Genomic DNA, 16,242 nt, shown 5'->3' on the forward strand with positions numbered 1-16,242 from the left:
GAGTGCAGACATTGTGGGAAATCCTTTCGTTCCAAGTCTAACCTCAATCAACACAACAGAGTTCACACAGGAGAAAAGCCATATAAGTGCAGTGAATGTGGGATGTCCTTTCCTACAAGGACTCAGATCACTAGTCACCTCAGAGTTCACACCGGAGAGAAACCATATGAGTGCAGACATTGTGGGAAATCCTTTCGTTCCAAGTCTAACCTCAAACAACACAACAGCGTTCACACAGGAGAAAAGCCATATAAGTGCAGAGAATGTGGGATGTCCTTTCGTAGAAGGGCTCACCTCACTCTACACCTCAGAGTTCACAGTTGGGAGAAGCCATATGAGTGCAGAGAATGTGGGATGTCCTTTCGTACAAGGGCTCAGCTCACTAGACACCTCGGAGTTCACACTGGAGAGAAGCCACATGAGTGTAGAGAATGTGGGATGTCCTTCCGTTCCAAGTCTAACCTCAAACAACACAACAGCATTCACACAGGAGAAGAGCCATATAAGTGCAGAGAATGTGGGATATCCTTTCGTACAAGGACTCAGCTCACTAGACACCTCAGAGTTCACACCAAAGAGAAGCCATATGAGTGTAGAGAATGTGGGAAGTCCTTTCGTACAAGGGCTCAGCTCACTGTACACTTCAGAGTTCACACTGGACAGAAACCATATGAGTGCAGACATTGTGGGAAATCCTTCCGTTACAAGTCTAACCTCAGACAACACAACAGCGTTCACACAGGAGAAAAGCCATATAAGTGCAGAGAATGTGGGATGTCCTTTTGCATATGGGATCAACTCACTAAACACCTCAGAGTTCACACTGGAGAGAAGCCATATGAGTGTAGAGAATGTGGGAGGTCCTTTCGTACAAGGGCTCACCTCACTAGACACCTCAGAGTTCACACTGGAGAGAAGGCACATGAGTGTACTGAATGTGGGAAGTCTTTTAGCCAAAAATCCAGCCTTAATAAACATCTGAGAGTTCACACTGGAGAGAAGTCTTAAATGTGCAGGGAATGTTTCCTTTTATTCACTTAGAATAACAACAATGAAGGAGACTCTTTGCGACCTATTTTCCTGAATTTAAACCCCTTTTAAAGGGACATACACTCTTCTAGATTCCTCATCTTTCCAGTACAGGTGAAGCTTAAACGAGGTGCATTGCACTTTGTAACATGCCCAGGTCTTCTACCCGATTGATCTGTGGCTGAAGAGATTTCCCCTCTACCACCTGGCTCGCCTGAAGAGTGTGTATCAGTCCCAACCACTGCGTGCTCAGGGGAAATGTATTCTGTGTTGTCACTTGTGCTTGAGAACATTAGGAACCCTCCGCTCCTGACAGGATCTTCATTTGTCTCCGAGGAGGTAATGCACCTGACCCAGGGTTCATACAGGGCACCTTCCTCAGCTAAGAAGTGCGGCCTCTGTCCGGGACATGTGGTTCTCACATAATGCTGTGATGAATTGTTTCAAATTCTGATTCACCAACCTGCAAACCGCCTTGTCCTGTTTTCTGGTTTGTGATCTTTAGTAAAGGTATTTTTTCTTTAGTACCTTTAATTTTCTTGGTTATATTCACCCCCGGGGATGATTTTCAAGCACTATTGTGGTCTACGTTGTATAATTTACAGATATTGTGTGGATCCCAACGTTTCTGTGCTTTAGGAGGGACTGCATAGTGCCAGGAAGTCACTCTTTGACCAATATTGGCTTTTAGTGCATTGCTGCCCACGGCCTTGAAATAAAGACTGCGTGACTTTGTGGTTCTTGTTTGCAGGTTTGATCCTGGCCCCTATGGAGCTTTGTAGGAGGCATCTAATTTTTCCTCCTCTCTCACATTGATGTCTCTCCCAGTCTTTCCCTTCCTCTCCCCCTTCCCTTGAATTCTGTCTGAAAATCAATGAAAAAATATCCTCAGGTGAGGATTACCATAAAATCCAAACATTCACCCTGGTGCCCTGAGATGGGGCCTCTGCCGGCACAACCCACCTTTGCTCACTCCTGCATTTACCTGGGATGTTCCCACTGCAGGTGGGCTCACTGTGCCCTTCCCAGTGTTTGGCAGAGAGGCAAGGCCCTGGGAGGGATTGGGGTTCTGTGTGTGCCTGAGATGTACTGGCCAGGGCTCTTCTGTCTCCATCCAGAGGTCTCTCCAGCCTGCTCCTCCCCACCCGCCAGGCACCTGGCCTGCTGCAAATGAACCTACTTCTGTATCTGGGAGAAGCCCCCTGATGCTATGGGCCCTGAAATCAGTTCACCTTTAGAAAATCCTGCCTCCCGCCAACCCATTCACACCCCTGAGACCCACTGGTGTTTACGTCTCTTTTTTTTTTTCATTTTAGGGATTATTTTGCACTTAATTAAAAATACGGCACACCTCTCCCTTACCCCTTCACCCAGCCGTCCTGGAGGTAGCGTGTATTCTCCAGGATATGGTTTTGTTTATTTTCAATGGTGGGAACATTCTGTAATACAAGCATTTCCAGAAGGAGAGGATTGGTCTCAATATAATTCCACATTTGGAGGATGATTTGTGGTTGGTGTGCCCCCGCCCCCTAAGTTTTGCCTGTGCATGGAAGACCTGAAATGAGGGCATAGTTCCTGGATTCTGGGGAATAGTGTGCTGCTGGGGGGTGCGGTTGAGGGGGCAGAGAGTTTGGGTGCCTGTGAACATGTTCCTGCCAGCTCATGGTCCAGGTTCGTTGAGCGGGTGGGCTAAGGGAAGGCTGTAGGGATGAGAACTTGAATCAGGCTGGATGGAGGCTCAGCAGCCATGGGTGGGCATAAGGAACACATATAAAGACTGTGGCTTTGCATACTGTTGAGCTCAACTGTTTCAGATTCCCCAAATACAGAGTCCCCTGTCCTTGGGAACTGGCATCTAGTGGAGGACAGTACACAATGGACCAGGATACCTGTGAGAGGTGATAGCAGCGATGGGGGGAGGTGAAACCAGCGTTGGTCAGTGGGGGTCTTCACTGCGGAAGTCTGGGAAGGGTTGGCGGGCTCCAGGTGGGAGCCTGCCCTGTGCATTTGCGAACTGTACGGAGGTCACTCTGGCTGGTTTTAACAGCAAGGATCAGAAAGTGGTAAAAAAAATAAAATAAAATAAATGGTGGCCGAATAGGCTGATCTATTGTGCATCTTGTCCTGAGCCAAACTGGAAATACAACTAAATCAAAGAGCACCCACTTGTTATTAACAAATTACATGCAGTTGAGCAGACAATTTACAATCAGGAAAGATGCCCAGGGAATGGCAAGAACTGGGAATTGGACTTGACAGACACAGAATGAGGTGTGTAAAAACTGACCCCACAGAAATACAAGGGACTGTAAGAAAATACTACGATGGACATTATTCCAACAAACAGGACAACCTGGACAAAATGCCCATATTCTTAGAAAAATACAACCTTCCAAAACTCATTCAGGAAGAATCAGAAAACCTGAAAAGACCAATAAGTACCAACGAAATTGAAGCAGTAATTAAAACAAAACAAAAAACTCCCAGCAAATAAAAGGTCTGGTCCAGATGGCTTACCGAAACAGAGTTTTACCAAACATTAAAAGAACTAACAAGTATACTCCTCACACCATTCCAACAAATCCAAGAGTATACAACAATTCCAAGCTCGTTTTACAAAGCAGGCATTATCCTAATTCCGAAAACAGATAAAGATATGGCAAAGAAAAAGAACTACAGGCCCTAACCAGTTTGCTCAGTGGCTCGAGCGTGGGCCTGCGGACTGAAGGGTCCCAGGATCGATTCCAGTCAAGGGCATGTACCTTGGTTGTGGACACATCCTCAGTAGGAGGTGTACAGGAGGCAGCTGATCAATGTTTCTCTCTCATTGATGTTTCTAACTCTTTATCCCTCTCTGTAAAATATCAATAAAATATATTGAAAAAAGAAAAAGAACTACAGGCCAATATCCCTGATGAACCTGGACACTAAAGTCCTTGACAACATTTTAGCAAAGCAGGTCCAGCGATACAATAAAGACATCAAACATCATGACCAAGTGGGATTTATTCTGGGGATGCAAGGCTGGTACAATATTTGCAAATCAACAAACGTGATACAGCACATACATAGATTGCAAGACCAAAAATAAAAAAGAAACCAGATTGTAAAAGAAATCACATGATCATATCAATCGATGCAGAAAAAGCATTAGACAAAAATCCAGCACCCTGTTGTTGTTTTTAAATAACTCAGTAAAGTGAGAATAGAAGGGATATACCTCAACATAACCAAGGCCATATATGACAGACTTACAGCCTACATCCTACTCAATGGGCAAAAATTAAAACCATATCCCCTAAGAACAGGAACAAGACAGAATATCCGCCTTCACACTCTTGTTCAAATTGTACTGGAATTACTGGCCATGGTGATCAGACAAGAAGAAGAAATAAAAGCCATCCAAATTAGAAAGAAGTAAAACTCTCATTCACAGATGTCATGTTATTGTACCTAAAGACGCAATAAAAAAACTACTAGATATAATAAATTCAGAAACGTAGTAGGTTTCAAAGTTAGCAACCAGAAATATGTCATTTTTATACAACAATTGTGAACTCTGAGAAATAGAAACAAACACACACACACACACACAATCCCATTAACCATTGGAACAAAAAATTAAGATATTTAGGAATAATCCTAACCAAGGAGGTAAAAGACCTATGCTCCAAAAAATAGAGGACATTGATAATAGAGATAGATATCAACCAAGGGACTTGTGTGCATGCATATAAGCATAAGCAATGGATACAGACACCAGAGGGTGAGTGGGGGTATGGGGGGGCAACGGGGAGATAAGGACACATTTTTAATATCTTAATAAAGAGAAAAAACAGAAAATAGAGATAGAGGAAGATATAAACAAGTGGGAAAATATACTGTGTTCAAGGATTTGCAGAATAACATCATTAAAATGTCCCTATTACCCCAAGCTGTCTACAGATTCAATGCCATTCCTATTAAACCACCAAAGGCATATTTCACAGAACTAGAATAAACACTCCAAAAATTTACATGGAACCAAAAAAGACCCCAAATAGCTGCAGCAATCTTGAGAAAGAAGAACAAAAATGGAGGGATCACAATAGCAGTTATCAAGTTATACTACAAAGCCACTGTAATGAAAAAAGCCTGGTACTGCCCCAAGAACAGGCATGTCGTTCAATGGAACAGAATAGAGAACCCAGATATTGACCTAAGTCACTGTGCTCAATTTTTGACAAGGGAGGCAAGACCATACAATTTAGACAAGATAGTCTGTTTCATTGTGTTGGTAAAATTGGACAGGTACATGCAAAAAGATTAAACTAGACCACCAACTTACACCATACACAAGAAAAAACTCAAAATGAATAAAAGTCTTAAATGTTAGAGGTGAAACCAAAAAAAAAGTCCTAAAAGAAACCATAGTCCATAAATCTCAGATATCTCTCATAGCAATATGTTTACCGATACATCTCCTAAGACAGTGAACCTGTAACACGCATGTCAGAGGTGACACGGGAACTCATTTTTTTGGTTTATTTGTCTTTGTTAAATGGCATTTAAATATATAAAATAAATATCAAAAATATAAGTCTTTGTTTTACTATGGTTGCAAAGATCAAAAAATTTCTATATGTGACATGGCACCAGAGTTAAGTTAGGGTTTTTCAAAATGCTGACACGCCGAACTCACAAGGTTCGGCATCACTGTCCTAGGACAATGGAAACTAAGGAAAAAATAAACGTGGGACTATATGAAAATAAAAAGCTTTTGCAATCAACAGAAATCATTAGCAAAACAAGAGAGTCTATTACATGGGAGAACATATTTCTCAACGATACATCTGATAAGGGGTTAAGCTGCAAAACATATAGGAAACTCACAAGTTAACAAAATTAACACAAACAATCTAATTAAAAAATGGGCAAATGACCTAAATGGACACTTGTCCAAAGTGGACATACAGAAAGCGAAGAGATCAATGAAAAAATGCTCAGAGTCACTAATCATCTGAGAGATGCCAATAAAAATGAAAATGAGGTATCGTGTCACACCTGTCAGAATGGCTACCATCAACAAATCAAACAAAAAGTGCCGGTGAGGAAGTGCAGAAAAGGGAACCCTCGTACACTGCTGTTGGGAATCCAGACTGGTGTAGCTGCTGTGGAAAAAAGTATGGAGTTTCCTCAAAATACTAAAAATGGAACTTCCATTTGACCCAGTAATCCCACTTCTAGGAAAGTATCCCAAAAAATCAACTCCACCAGTCAGGAAGAATATATGCACCCCTATATTCATAGCAACACAATTTTCAATATCTAAGATTTGGAAACAGCCCAAATGCTGAGCGGATTAGAACACTGTGGTACATCTACACAACAAAATACTACGCTACTATGAAAAAGAATGCTTACCATTGGCAACAGCTTGGATAGATCTGGAGAGCATTATGCTAAGTGAAATAAACCAGCTGGAGAAAGATAAGTTATCACATGATCTCACTCAAGGTGGACTCTATCTAATGAACAGCATAAACTGATGAACAAAAATAGACCCAGAGATATAGAAGCATTGAACAGACTATCAAACCTCAGAGGGAAGGCCGGGGTGGGGGGTTGGGGCAAAGAGATCAATAAATGAACTCATAGGTGTATATTCATAACACATGGACACAGACAAAAGGGTGGTGAGGGCCTGGTTGGCGGGGGTGGGGGCAGGAGCAGGCTGGAAGAGGTTGATGGGGGAAAAGGTAGACCTATGCAATACTTTCAACAATAAAGATTTAAAAATCATAAAATCTAAACTAATAAAAGGGTAATATGCTAATTAGACTGGATGTCTTCTGGACATCCTTCTGGACAAAGCCACAGGGTCAGGGGCTGAGGCAGAAGCGGTTAGGAGCGATCAGGCAGGCAGGGGAGCTAGGGAGCAATCAGGCTGGCAGGGGAGCAGTTAGAGGGCAATCAGGCCAGCAAGGGAGCAGTTAGAGGATGATCAGGTCGGCAGGCAGAGGTGGTTAGGGGCAATCAGGCAGCCAGGGGAGGGCAGTTAGGGTGGTCAGGCAGGCAGGGGAGGGCAGTTAGGGTGGTCAGGCAGGCAGGGGAGGGCAGTTAGGGGCGATCAGGGAGCAGGGTCCAAGGGGGATGTGTTTGAACTTAAAGGGTTACAGGGTGTTAATGTGCTAGCTTTTCTCCAATGTCGTATAGGTGATCTTCGAATTTAATTAAAAAAATTTTTTTGAGATAACAGCCCTCAGGTTACGTTGGACTCGACATACATTGCTTCGTGGTTACATCGCTATCTCCCATTTATTTATAAATATAAAAAAGTTCCATCATTTAGACGTATGTACATATGTGCTTTATGTTTTTTTTTTTTTATTTATTTACCACAAGTAAAGGTCAGGAATTGTTATCTTTTTAAAAAATATATATTTTATTGATTTTTTACAGAGAGGAAGGGAGAGGGATAGAGAGTTAGAAACATCGATGAGATGGAACCATTGACCAGCTGCCTCCTGCACACCTACTGGGGATGTGCCCACAACCAAGGTACATGCCCTTGACTGGAATCGAACCTGGGACTTTTCAGTCCACAGGCCGATGCTCCATCCACTGAGCCAAACCGGCTTGGCAGGAATTGTTATCTTCTAATTTTTTTCCTTACTGTTTCACTTCATTACTGCTGTGTATGCACTCCATGTGAGTGACATAGGTGCTTATGTCGGAGGGTTCCGACTTACTGCGAAAGTCGCATTATGTCGGCCATAGGAATGAATCTCAGACATAACCCGAGGAGCTAATGTCGTACCACTAGTCTAGAATTTAATATACAATGAATAGAAGAAATCAAACCACCAAGAAAATATTTTTAAAGAATGGTCCCTGTGGTTGAGCATTGACCTATGTGCCAGAAGGTCACGGTTCAATTCCCGGTCAGGGCACATGCCCGGGTTGTGGGCTCAATCCCCAGTGGGAATAATGCAAGAGGCTACCCACCCGTGATTCTCTCTCATCATTGATGTTTCTATCTTTCTCTCCATCTCCCTTCCTCTCTGAAATAAAAATCAATAAAAATATATTTAAACTAGAGGCCTGGTGCATGACATTCATGCACTGGGGCAGGGGGCAGGGGTCCCTCAGCCCGGCTTGTGCCCTCTCGCAGTCCGGGACCCCTTGGGGGATGTCCGCCTGCTGGCTTAGGCCCTCTCTCTGTGGGGAGTGGGCCTAAGCCTCGGAGTCTGGGCCTAAGCCAGCAGTCAGACATCCACCAAGGGGTCCATAGCACTGATGTGGAGGCAGGAGAGGCTCCTCCACTGCCGCTGCTCTTGCCAGCTGTGAGCACAGCCTATGGCAAAGAACTGACCACCAGGGGGCAGCTCCTACATTAAGCGTCTACCCCCTGGTGGTCAGTGCAGGTCATAGCGATCGGTCATTCCGCTGTGTGGTCGATTTGCATATTAGGGTTTTATTATATAGGATAATAATAAAAGTAAAATCCTATATAATCAAAGCCTAATATGTTAATTTTGCCTGGTCGTCCAATCGGCCATTCAACCAATCAAATATGCTAATGATAGGCTAAGGCCACTCTACCGCTTGCTATGACGTGCACTGAACACCAGGGGCAGATGCTCCGACCGGTAGGTTAGCTTGCTGCTGGGGTCCGGCTGATCAGGACTGATAGAGATGGGCCAGACACACTCTGGTGCCCTCCTGCGGTCCCTCCCCAGCTGGCCAACCTCCCGCAGTCCTCCCCAGCCACGATCATACACCAGTGGGGTCCCTCGGCCTGACCTGTGCCCTCTCACAGTTTGTGCTGAGGGATCCCCCTCCCCCGAGTACATAAATGTCATGCACTGGGCCTCTAGTCTTAAATAAATAAATATATAAGTAATCACCCCTGCCCAAAGGGTAGAGAGTCAGCTTGGTTTAGGGCAGTGGTCGGCAAACCGTGGCTTGCGAGCCACATGCGGCTCTTTGGCCCCTTGAGTGTGGCTCTTCCACAAAATACCACGTGCGGGCGTGCATGTACAGTGCGAAGTTGACTTAAAACTTTAAAGTTTATTAAGTTAGTTTTAGGGAACGTTGTGGAGTGAAAGAGGATGGAGTGTCAAGGATTGAGAAAGGTATGTTGAGATGGTTTGGACATAGAGAGAGGATGAAGGAAAGGAGATAGAGAAACAAGTGTACAAGACGAGTGTGGGTGGGAGAGTTGGAGGGGTCAACACAGCGAACATACCTCCATGAGATTGAGGACGTTTTTAGCAAAGGCCAGCTTAGGAGTTACTCTAAGTCAATAACAGTGTACCTACCTATATAGTTTAAGTTTAAAAAATGTGGCTCTCAAAAGAAATTTCAGTCTTCGTCCTGTTGATATTTGGCTCTGTTGACTAATGAGTTTGCCGGCCACTGGTTTAGGGGGAAGTTTCTTCAAACCTGGGCTATTTAAACAACTCTCGGACATGGAGAAAAAAGACAGACGGGCTGCATCCCAGCTGCCCTGCCCAGGACAAGCGGGGCTGTGCCCCAGTCCTGACCCAGCTGCCCTTGAGGGGAGAGGGTGGCTACTCACCCAGTCAGGCCCACAGCACTCAGCCAAGCCGTATTGACTCACCCTCGGGGTAGCTGCCTTCATCCCCTCAGCTCCATTGATCCATTTTCTCCCATCTCAGAGGAAGAAAGCTCCTGTCCACCCCTCTAAGGGAACATGGGGACACTGAGGAATGGGGAGGGGGCGTTCCCAGCCCAATCCTCACTGGGATGACGTTAGGGATAAAGGAGCTGGGAGCTAATGGCAAAGGAGGGGCTGGGTGACTTCTGTCCTGGAGAAAACAGGACGCCAGGGGTGGGCGCTCTATCCACTGAGCCACACCAACCAGGCCTGGGGATAGATGCTCTCAATGCAGGTGACAGTGGGCTCAGCGCTCCAGGGAGGCGAGCGCGACATGGATCAGACAATGACGCAGTAACCGGGGAGTGGGGAGACCAGGGGGGCCCTTGGCCATCCCAATGGATATGCTGAGGACCCAGAAAGAGGAGTTTTGTTTGAGGTGGAGGCTGGAGGGGGAGTGTTTCTTTGTGGAGTGGGTGGTAGGTCTTGGGAGCCCTCAGGGCCTTTGGAGGTCAGATGCCTCGAAGATGCTGACCTGCTGGGCTCGGCTTGGACACGGGGCTCAGCCAGGTTGCTCTAGGCCCCTCCGCGGTTCCGGTCCCTGTGCGAAATGACACTGTCAGCGACACAGCGAGGGAGCTGGGCCTCCCGTCTGGTGCCTTATCCGGGGGACTGAGTGGGCTGTGAATGGCTCCTTGGAGATGGTTGTTCTTCTTTTTTTGTTTGTTAATCCTCAACTGAGGATGTTTTTCCATTGGTTTTTAGAGAGAGTGGAAGGGAGGGGAGGAAACAGAGAGAAACATGGGTGTCAGAGAATCATATTGGTTGGTTGTCTCCGGCGCACACCCAGATTAGGGCCGGGGGAACCTGCAACCAGGTGCATCCCCTTCACCGGAATCGAACCCGGGACCCTTTAGTCCGCGAGCCATCGCTCCATCCACTGAGCCACACCAGCGAGGAGATGGTTGCTCTCAATGCAGGTGACAGTGGGCTCAGCCTCCAGGGATGCGAGCGCGATATTGACCAGAAAATGACGCATAACCCGGACTCCAGGCAGATGGCGCCCAGAGCACCGCCTGGGGACAGAAGGAACCACCCCGCAGCCCATGGGCCTCTTCCTCCCAAGGCGGGTCCCTGGGTCTGTTCGCTTCCCCATAGGCGCCCCTCACAGCGTCCCTTACCCAAATGCGCCAGAGGGGGCGCTGCTGCCTGTGAGGGAAACCAGGTGAAGTCCCAGGAGCGCGGGTGAGTGGGGCCCGGCTCCCCACCCACGGGCATCACAAAGCGGGCGCATCTCAGCTGCGCGCAACCAAAAGCGCAGTGTGTCCCAGCTCCGCGCTCCTCCCGGTGCAGCTTCCTAGGGGGGGTCCTCCCCGCCGCAGAGCGTCCTTCGTGTCTCCAGGCAACGATGGAGCGGGGGCGGCGCCAACGGCCTCATTTGCATACGCCGCGGCTCGGCCAATGGGCGGCCCGGGGGCTTTGGAACGCGGTCTTGCCAACCAACCGCGCGCGGGTGCGGGAGTGACCGCGGCGCTGGAGGCGGGCCCGGCGGAGGGGGGTGGGGGGTGGGGGGGGACCAGCCTGGGGCCGGTGCCCCCGGCGCCGCCTGTCCGCGGGGCCCGGCCCAGGATAGAGACCACGCTGTTTTGGGGCGCTGGCCGCGATGTCGCTGGGGAGGCTGAAGAAGCCGTTACTCAGAGCCAGCCAGGTGGGGGCGCGGGAAAGTGGGGGGCCGGCTCCCCGACGCTCCGGGGCCTCTGGTGCTCCAGATCTGCCCGCCCACAAGTGCGCGGGGGTGGAGTGAGGGTCTGGGGGCTGAGGACATGGCGGATCGCAGGGTCTCCGAGCGGAGAGGGGGTCGACCCGGGACCCCGCTCGTGCCTCCCCCCCCCTTCCCATGCTCTGGGAAGAGGACGCAGGGAGTGCGGGGTCCCCGCAGGCATATGCGGGCCGGGACCCTGTGTCCTGCCCCCCTCGGGACTGGGGTTCCCCGTGGGTGCTCCCAGCGATGGACCCGCTGGAACGCGCCTCCCTCCGGCCCAGGGGACCCCACCGCTGTCCTTCCTCCCCCTTCGGCTCTCCAGCTCGCTCCGGCCTGGCCCCCAGGTGGGGGGACACCTAGATGGGCGAGTCAATGGTGTTAGACACTCCCCTCCCCCATGCACGCCGAGAGGACCACACCGCGGGGGCGTCCTGGAGAGCTTCCCGGAGGAGGAGGCGATGTCTTGGGAGAATGAAGTAGGAGGAGCATTGGGGGTTGGAGGCTGGGAGAAAAGGAGGAAGGGCGTTCTGTGCTGAGGAAACAGGAAAACTGGCCTGGAGGTGTGAGATCCCTGTGTGGTCCTTGGTGTGCGTGGGCGTTGGTGTGTGTGGATATTGGTTTGTGACTCAGGGGTCCTCAAACTCCGGCCCGTGGGCCACATGCAGCCCGCCGAAAACATTTATCCGGCCCACCGGGTGTTTGTGCAGCAGCTGCCTGTCCTGCTTAGCAGCCAACTCGTCCCGGGCTGCAGTGCGCATGTGTGGAATGTTTGAGGGACAGTGAACTGGCCCCTGTTTAAAAAGTTTGAGGACCTCTGGATGGTGTGTGTGGACATTGGTGTGTGTGGATGGTGTGTGTGGATGGTGTGTGTAGACGTTGGTGTGTGTGTGGATGGTGTGTGTAGATGGTGTGTGGATGGTGTGTGGGCGTTGGTGTGTGTGGATGGTGTGTGTGGATGGTGTGTGTGGGTGTTGGTGTGTGTGGATGGTGTGTGTGGATGGTGTGTGGGCGTTGGTGTGTGTGGATGGTGTGTGTGGATGGTGTGTGTGGGTGTTGGTGTGTGTGGATGGTGTGTGTGGATGGTGTGTGTGGACGAAAGGGGCCACATGCTGACCTGACAAGCTCAGGAGAGGCCTGCATGGCAATTTTGCAGACTCAGAGACCTAAAGTAACCACAGAGGATGGTCTGAAATTAAACGTTAATTAAAAGCCGTTACGGTGGGCAGTTACGTTCTAAACCAATATCTTCACTGATAAGGTCCACCTTTAACGTAACTGAGCCTGTCTGTCTTTTTGCATCTATGATAACACACCCTTGACATGTCTGGGTAACTTGTGACTTCCCTGTATCTGGAGCCCCTGGGGCACAGCCAGGTGTGCTGGGCCCAGGACAGATGCAGCAGATTCTTTCATTTATCATGTTAATTGTTCCTGCACCCACCTAAGTATGTGTCCATCATTTTACTTTTTATCCTATCCTAGAGGTTTCCCCGCTTCGCTTAATCCCACCTCCTTAAATCTGTCACCAATGAATTTCATGTATAAATACGAATGTAACCCCCATTCTCCGGAGCACTATCTCAATTCGTTGAGGTTCTGCTTCCCGGCATATGTCGACAGTTTGGCTCAAATAAACTCACAAAAATTCTTTACAGGTTTCAATGGTTTTTTTTACATTGACATGTGTGTGTGGATGGTGTGTGTGTGGACGTTGGTGTGTGTGGATGGTGTGTGTGTGTGGATGGTGTGTGTGGATGGTGTGTGTGTGTGGATGGTGTGTGTGGGCGTTGGTGTGTGTGTGGGTTGGTGTGTGTGGACGTTGGTGTGTGTGGATGGTGTGTGTGTGGATGGTGTGTGTGGATGGTGTGTGTGGGCGTTGGTGTGTGTGGAGAAGCCAGTTTGTATTCCAATCCTGCAGCCTCTTCCGGCCACGGCAGGGCTCTCCCTGTAAAACCTGTGGGATCCCTGCTCCCCTGGACCTGCACTCCGGCTCCCCCTCCCCACCGCCCCCCAATGTTACTAGAAGCGGGTGAGGGCCAGCCTTTGGAATACACATTCCTGAGGTCTCACCCTGCACCCCCCACACATTGGCTCCTGAAAAGCTGCTGGGATGAGCGGGTTCTCTTCTTGTTGCCTCAGTCCCAGGCCTAGGCTCTCTCTGCCCTCCATCTCTCCGCTTCCCTGGATGCTGCCTGCGCAATGTCGGGTTCCGGCTGGGAGCCCTGGGGGACGGGACTGCCCTGGGAGAGAGTCCTCCGGGAGGGTCAGGTGGCGCGGGATGGATGGTGGACGCCCCGCTGACCCTGGGCGCTCTGAGGGGTCCCTGGGGGCAGGTGCATCTCCTGTTTCTACTGGAGCCCCTCCCATGTGCTGTCACGCACAGTAGGAGCACAGTAAACATCTGTTGAGCGAGTGGCATTGTGCACCCTGCTATGTCCTCAGGTATGGTTACTCCTGCCGGCAATTTTCTTAAAGGACGGAGTCCAAAAGCAATGCAACAGGCCTGGCCGGTGTGGCTCAGTGATTGAGCGTCGACCATTGAGCCAGGACGTCAGGGTTCGATTCCCGGTCAGGACACATGCCCGGTTGGGGGCTCCATCCCCAGAGTGGGGCGTGCAGGAGGCAGCCGATCCATGGTTCTCTCTCATCGTTGATGTTTCTCTCTCTCTCCCTCTCCCTTCCTCTCTGAAGCCAGCAAAAAGACATTTAAAAAACAGCAAACAGCCCTAACCGGTGTGGCTCAGTGGATAGAGCGTCGGCCTGCAGACTGAAGGGTCCCGGGTTCGATTCCGGTCAAGGGCATGGACCTTGGTTTCGGGCACATCCCCAGTAGGGAGTGTGCAGGAGGCAGCTGATCGATGTTTCTCTCCCATCGATGTTTCTAACTCTCTATCCCTCTCCCTTCCTCTCTGTAAAAAATCAATAAAATATATTTTAAAAAACAAAACAAAACAACGAACGAACTAAAACAGGCTGAACCTGAGAGTGTTTTGTGTGTGTGTGTGTGTGTGTGTGTGAGAGAGAGAGAGAGAGAGAGAGAGAGAGAGGGAATTTGCATCAGATACTGTGATCACACATCATTGTATATTATAATTGTCTCTATTTCTGCAGCTAATTTGTGAAAAAATATGTGGCATTGAAAGCAGGAAACCAGATGACCGCTTTGGTGACATGGAAAAGGTAAGAGCACGTTCATGTCAATTGTGTGTAGGAGGTGAGTCTCATCGCATGATCTCACTCGGATGTGGAGTCGAGGTAACAAAATAAACTGGTGATCGGAGTGGAGACAGGCGAGCATGGAACAGAGGGCGGGGCTCGGAGGGAGGGCCCGGGAGGCGGGTGGTGGGGAGAGGTAACCAACCAAGGACCTTGCACGCGTCTGTGCATGGCCCAGGGACGCAGACAATGGGGTGGTGAGGCCGGGGTCGGGGGTCAGGGCGGGCTGGAGGGGTGCAATGGGGGAAAAGGGGGCGTGTGTAATACTTTCAACAATAACGAATTTATTCAAAAAGACAGGAAGAAATCTGGGGGTAAAAATTTTTAGAAAAGGAAAGAAATTTTGACTGTAGTTGTGAGATGAGACACACCGATCCTGGGAAGAGGGTGGAGTCTGATGCTCACACACAGGAGTGGATCCTGGGACCCAAAAGGCAGTTCTTTCCCAGGGCTCAGCCCACCTGAGGGCCCTCGATTAGGAAGGAGCCTGGATACGGCTCGCTGGTTCCCTCTAGTGGACAAAGCTCAGAATGCTCGAAAGAAGGGCAGTCTTTTTTATACATGTACTAGACGCCCGGTGCACGAAATTTGTGCACTGGGGGGCGGGGGTCCCTCAGCCCGGCCTGCACCCTCTCAAACTCTGGGACCCCTCGGGGGATGTCTGACTGCCAGTTTAGGCCTGATGCGGGATCGAGCCTAAACCGGCAGTGAGACATCCCTCTCGCAATCCAGGACCACTGGCTGCCTGCCTGATCGCCCCTAACTACTGTGCCTGCCTGCCTGATTGCCCCTAGCTGCCTCTGCCTGCCTACCTCATCACCTCTAGCCACTCTGCCTGCCTGCCTGATGCCCTAACTGCTCCCCTGCCTGCCTGATCACCCCTAACTACTCTCCCTTGCCAGCCTGATTGCTCCTAACTGCTCTCCCCTGCTGGCCTGATCGCCCCTAACCGCCTCTGCCTCAGCCCCCACCACTGTGGCTTTGTCCTGAAGGTCGACCAGAAGACATCCGGTCTATTTAGCATATTACCCTTTTATTAGTATAGACTAGAGCAGTGGTTCTCAACTTTCCTAATGCTGCAACCCTTTAATACAGTTCCTCATGTTGTGGTGACCCCCAAAGATAAAATTATTTTTGTTGTTACTTCATAACTGTAATTTTGCTACTGTTATGAATCGTCATGTAAATATCTGATATGCAGGATGTATTTTCATTGTTACAAATGGAACATAATGAAAGCATAGTGATTAATCACAAAAAAAATATGTAATTACATATGTGTTTTCCGGTTGTCTTACGTGACCCCTGTGAAAGGGTCGTACAACCCCCCAAAGGGGTAGTGACCCACAGGTTGAGAACCACTGGACTAGAGGCCCAGTGCATGAAATTTGTGCATGGGTAGGGTCCCTTGGCCTGGCCGGTGATCAGGGCCGAACTGCGGGGTGACCGATGGGGCGATCGGTGGGGAGGCCTCAAGTGGCACCTACCTTGGCTAGCCTGGGGCCTGCATTGAGTGTCTGCCCCCTAGTGGTCAGTGCGTGTCATAGCGACCATTTGTTCCACTGTTTGGTCAATTTGCATATTAGGCTTTCATTATATAGGAAATGCATTTTTATTGACTTCAGAGTGGAAG

The 16,242-nt window shown here is 49.3% G+C and overlaps 1 protein-coding gene across 1 annotated transcript in view; it reads left to right on the plus strand.

Moving 5' to 3' along the window:
• LOC138998495 (zinc finger protein 665-like) overlaps window positions 1-16,242 on the plus strand; it is a 65,103-nt gene that overhangs the window by 13,202 nt on the left and 35,659 nt on the right. Inside the window, exon 2 of the mRNA XM_070400627.1 lies at window positions 14,505-14,573. Coding sequence (XP_070256728.1) covers window positions 14,505-14,573 — 69 coding nt within the window. The remainder of the gene's footprint in view (window positions 1-14,504; window positions 14,574-16,242) is intronic.

The sequence above is a fragment of the Myotis yumanensis genome, unplaced genomic scaffold (genome assembly GCF_028538775.1).
Source record: "Myotis yumanensis isolate MYYU_CA2020_CCGP unplaced genomic scaffold, mMyoYum1.0.hap1 SCAF_20, whole genome shotgun sequence".
Classification (NCBI taxonomy): domain Eukaryota; kingdom Metazoa; phylum Chordata; class Mammalia; order Chiroptera; family Vespertilionidae; genus Myotis; species Myotis yumanensis.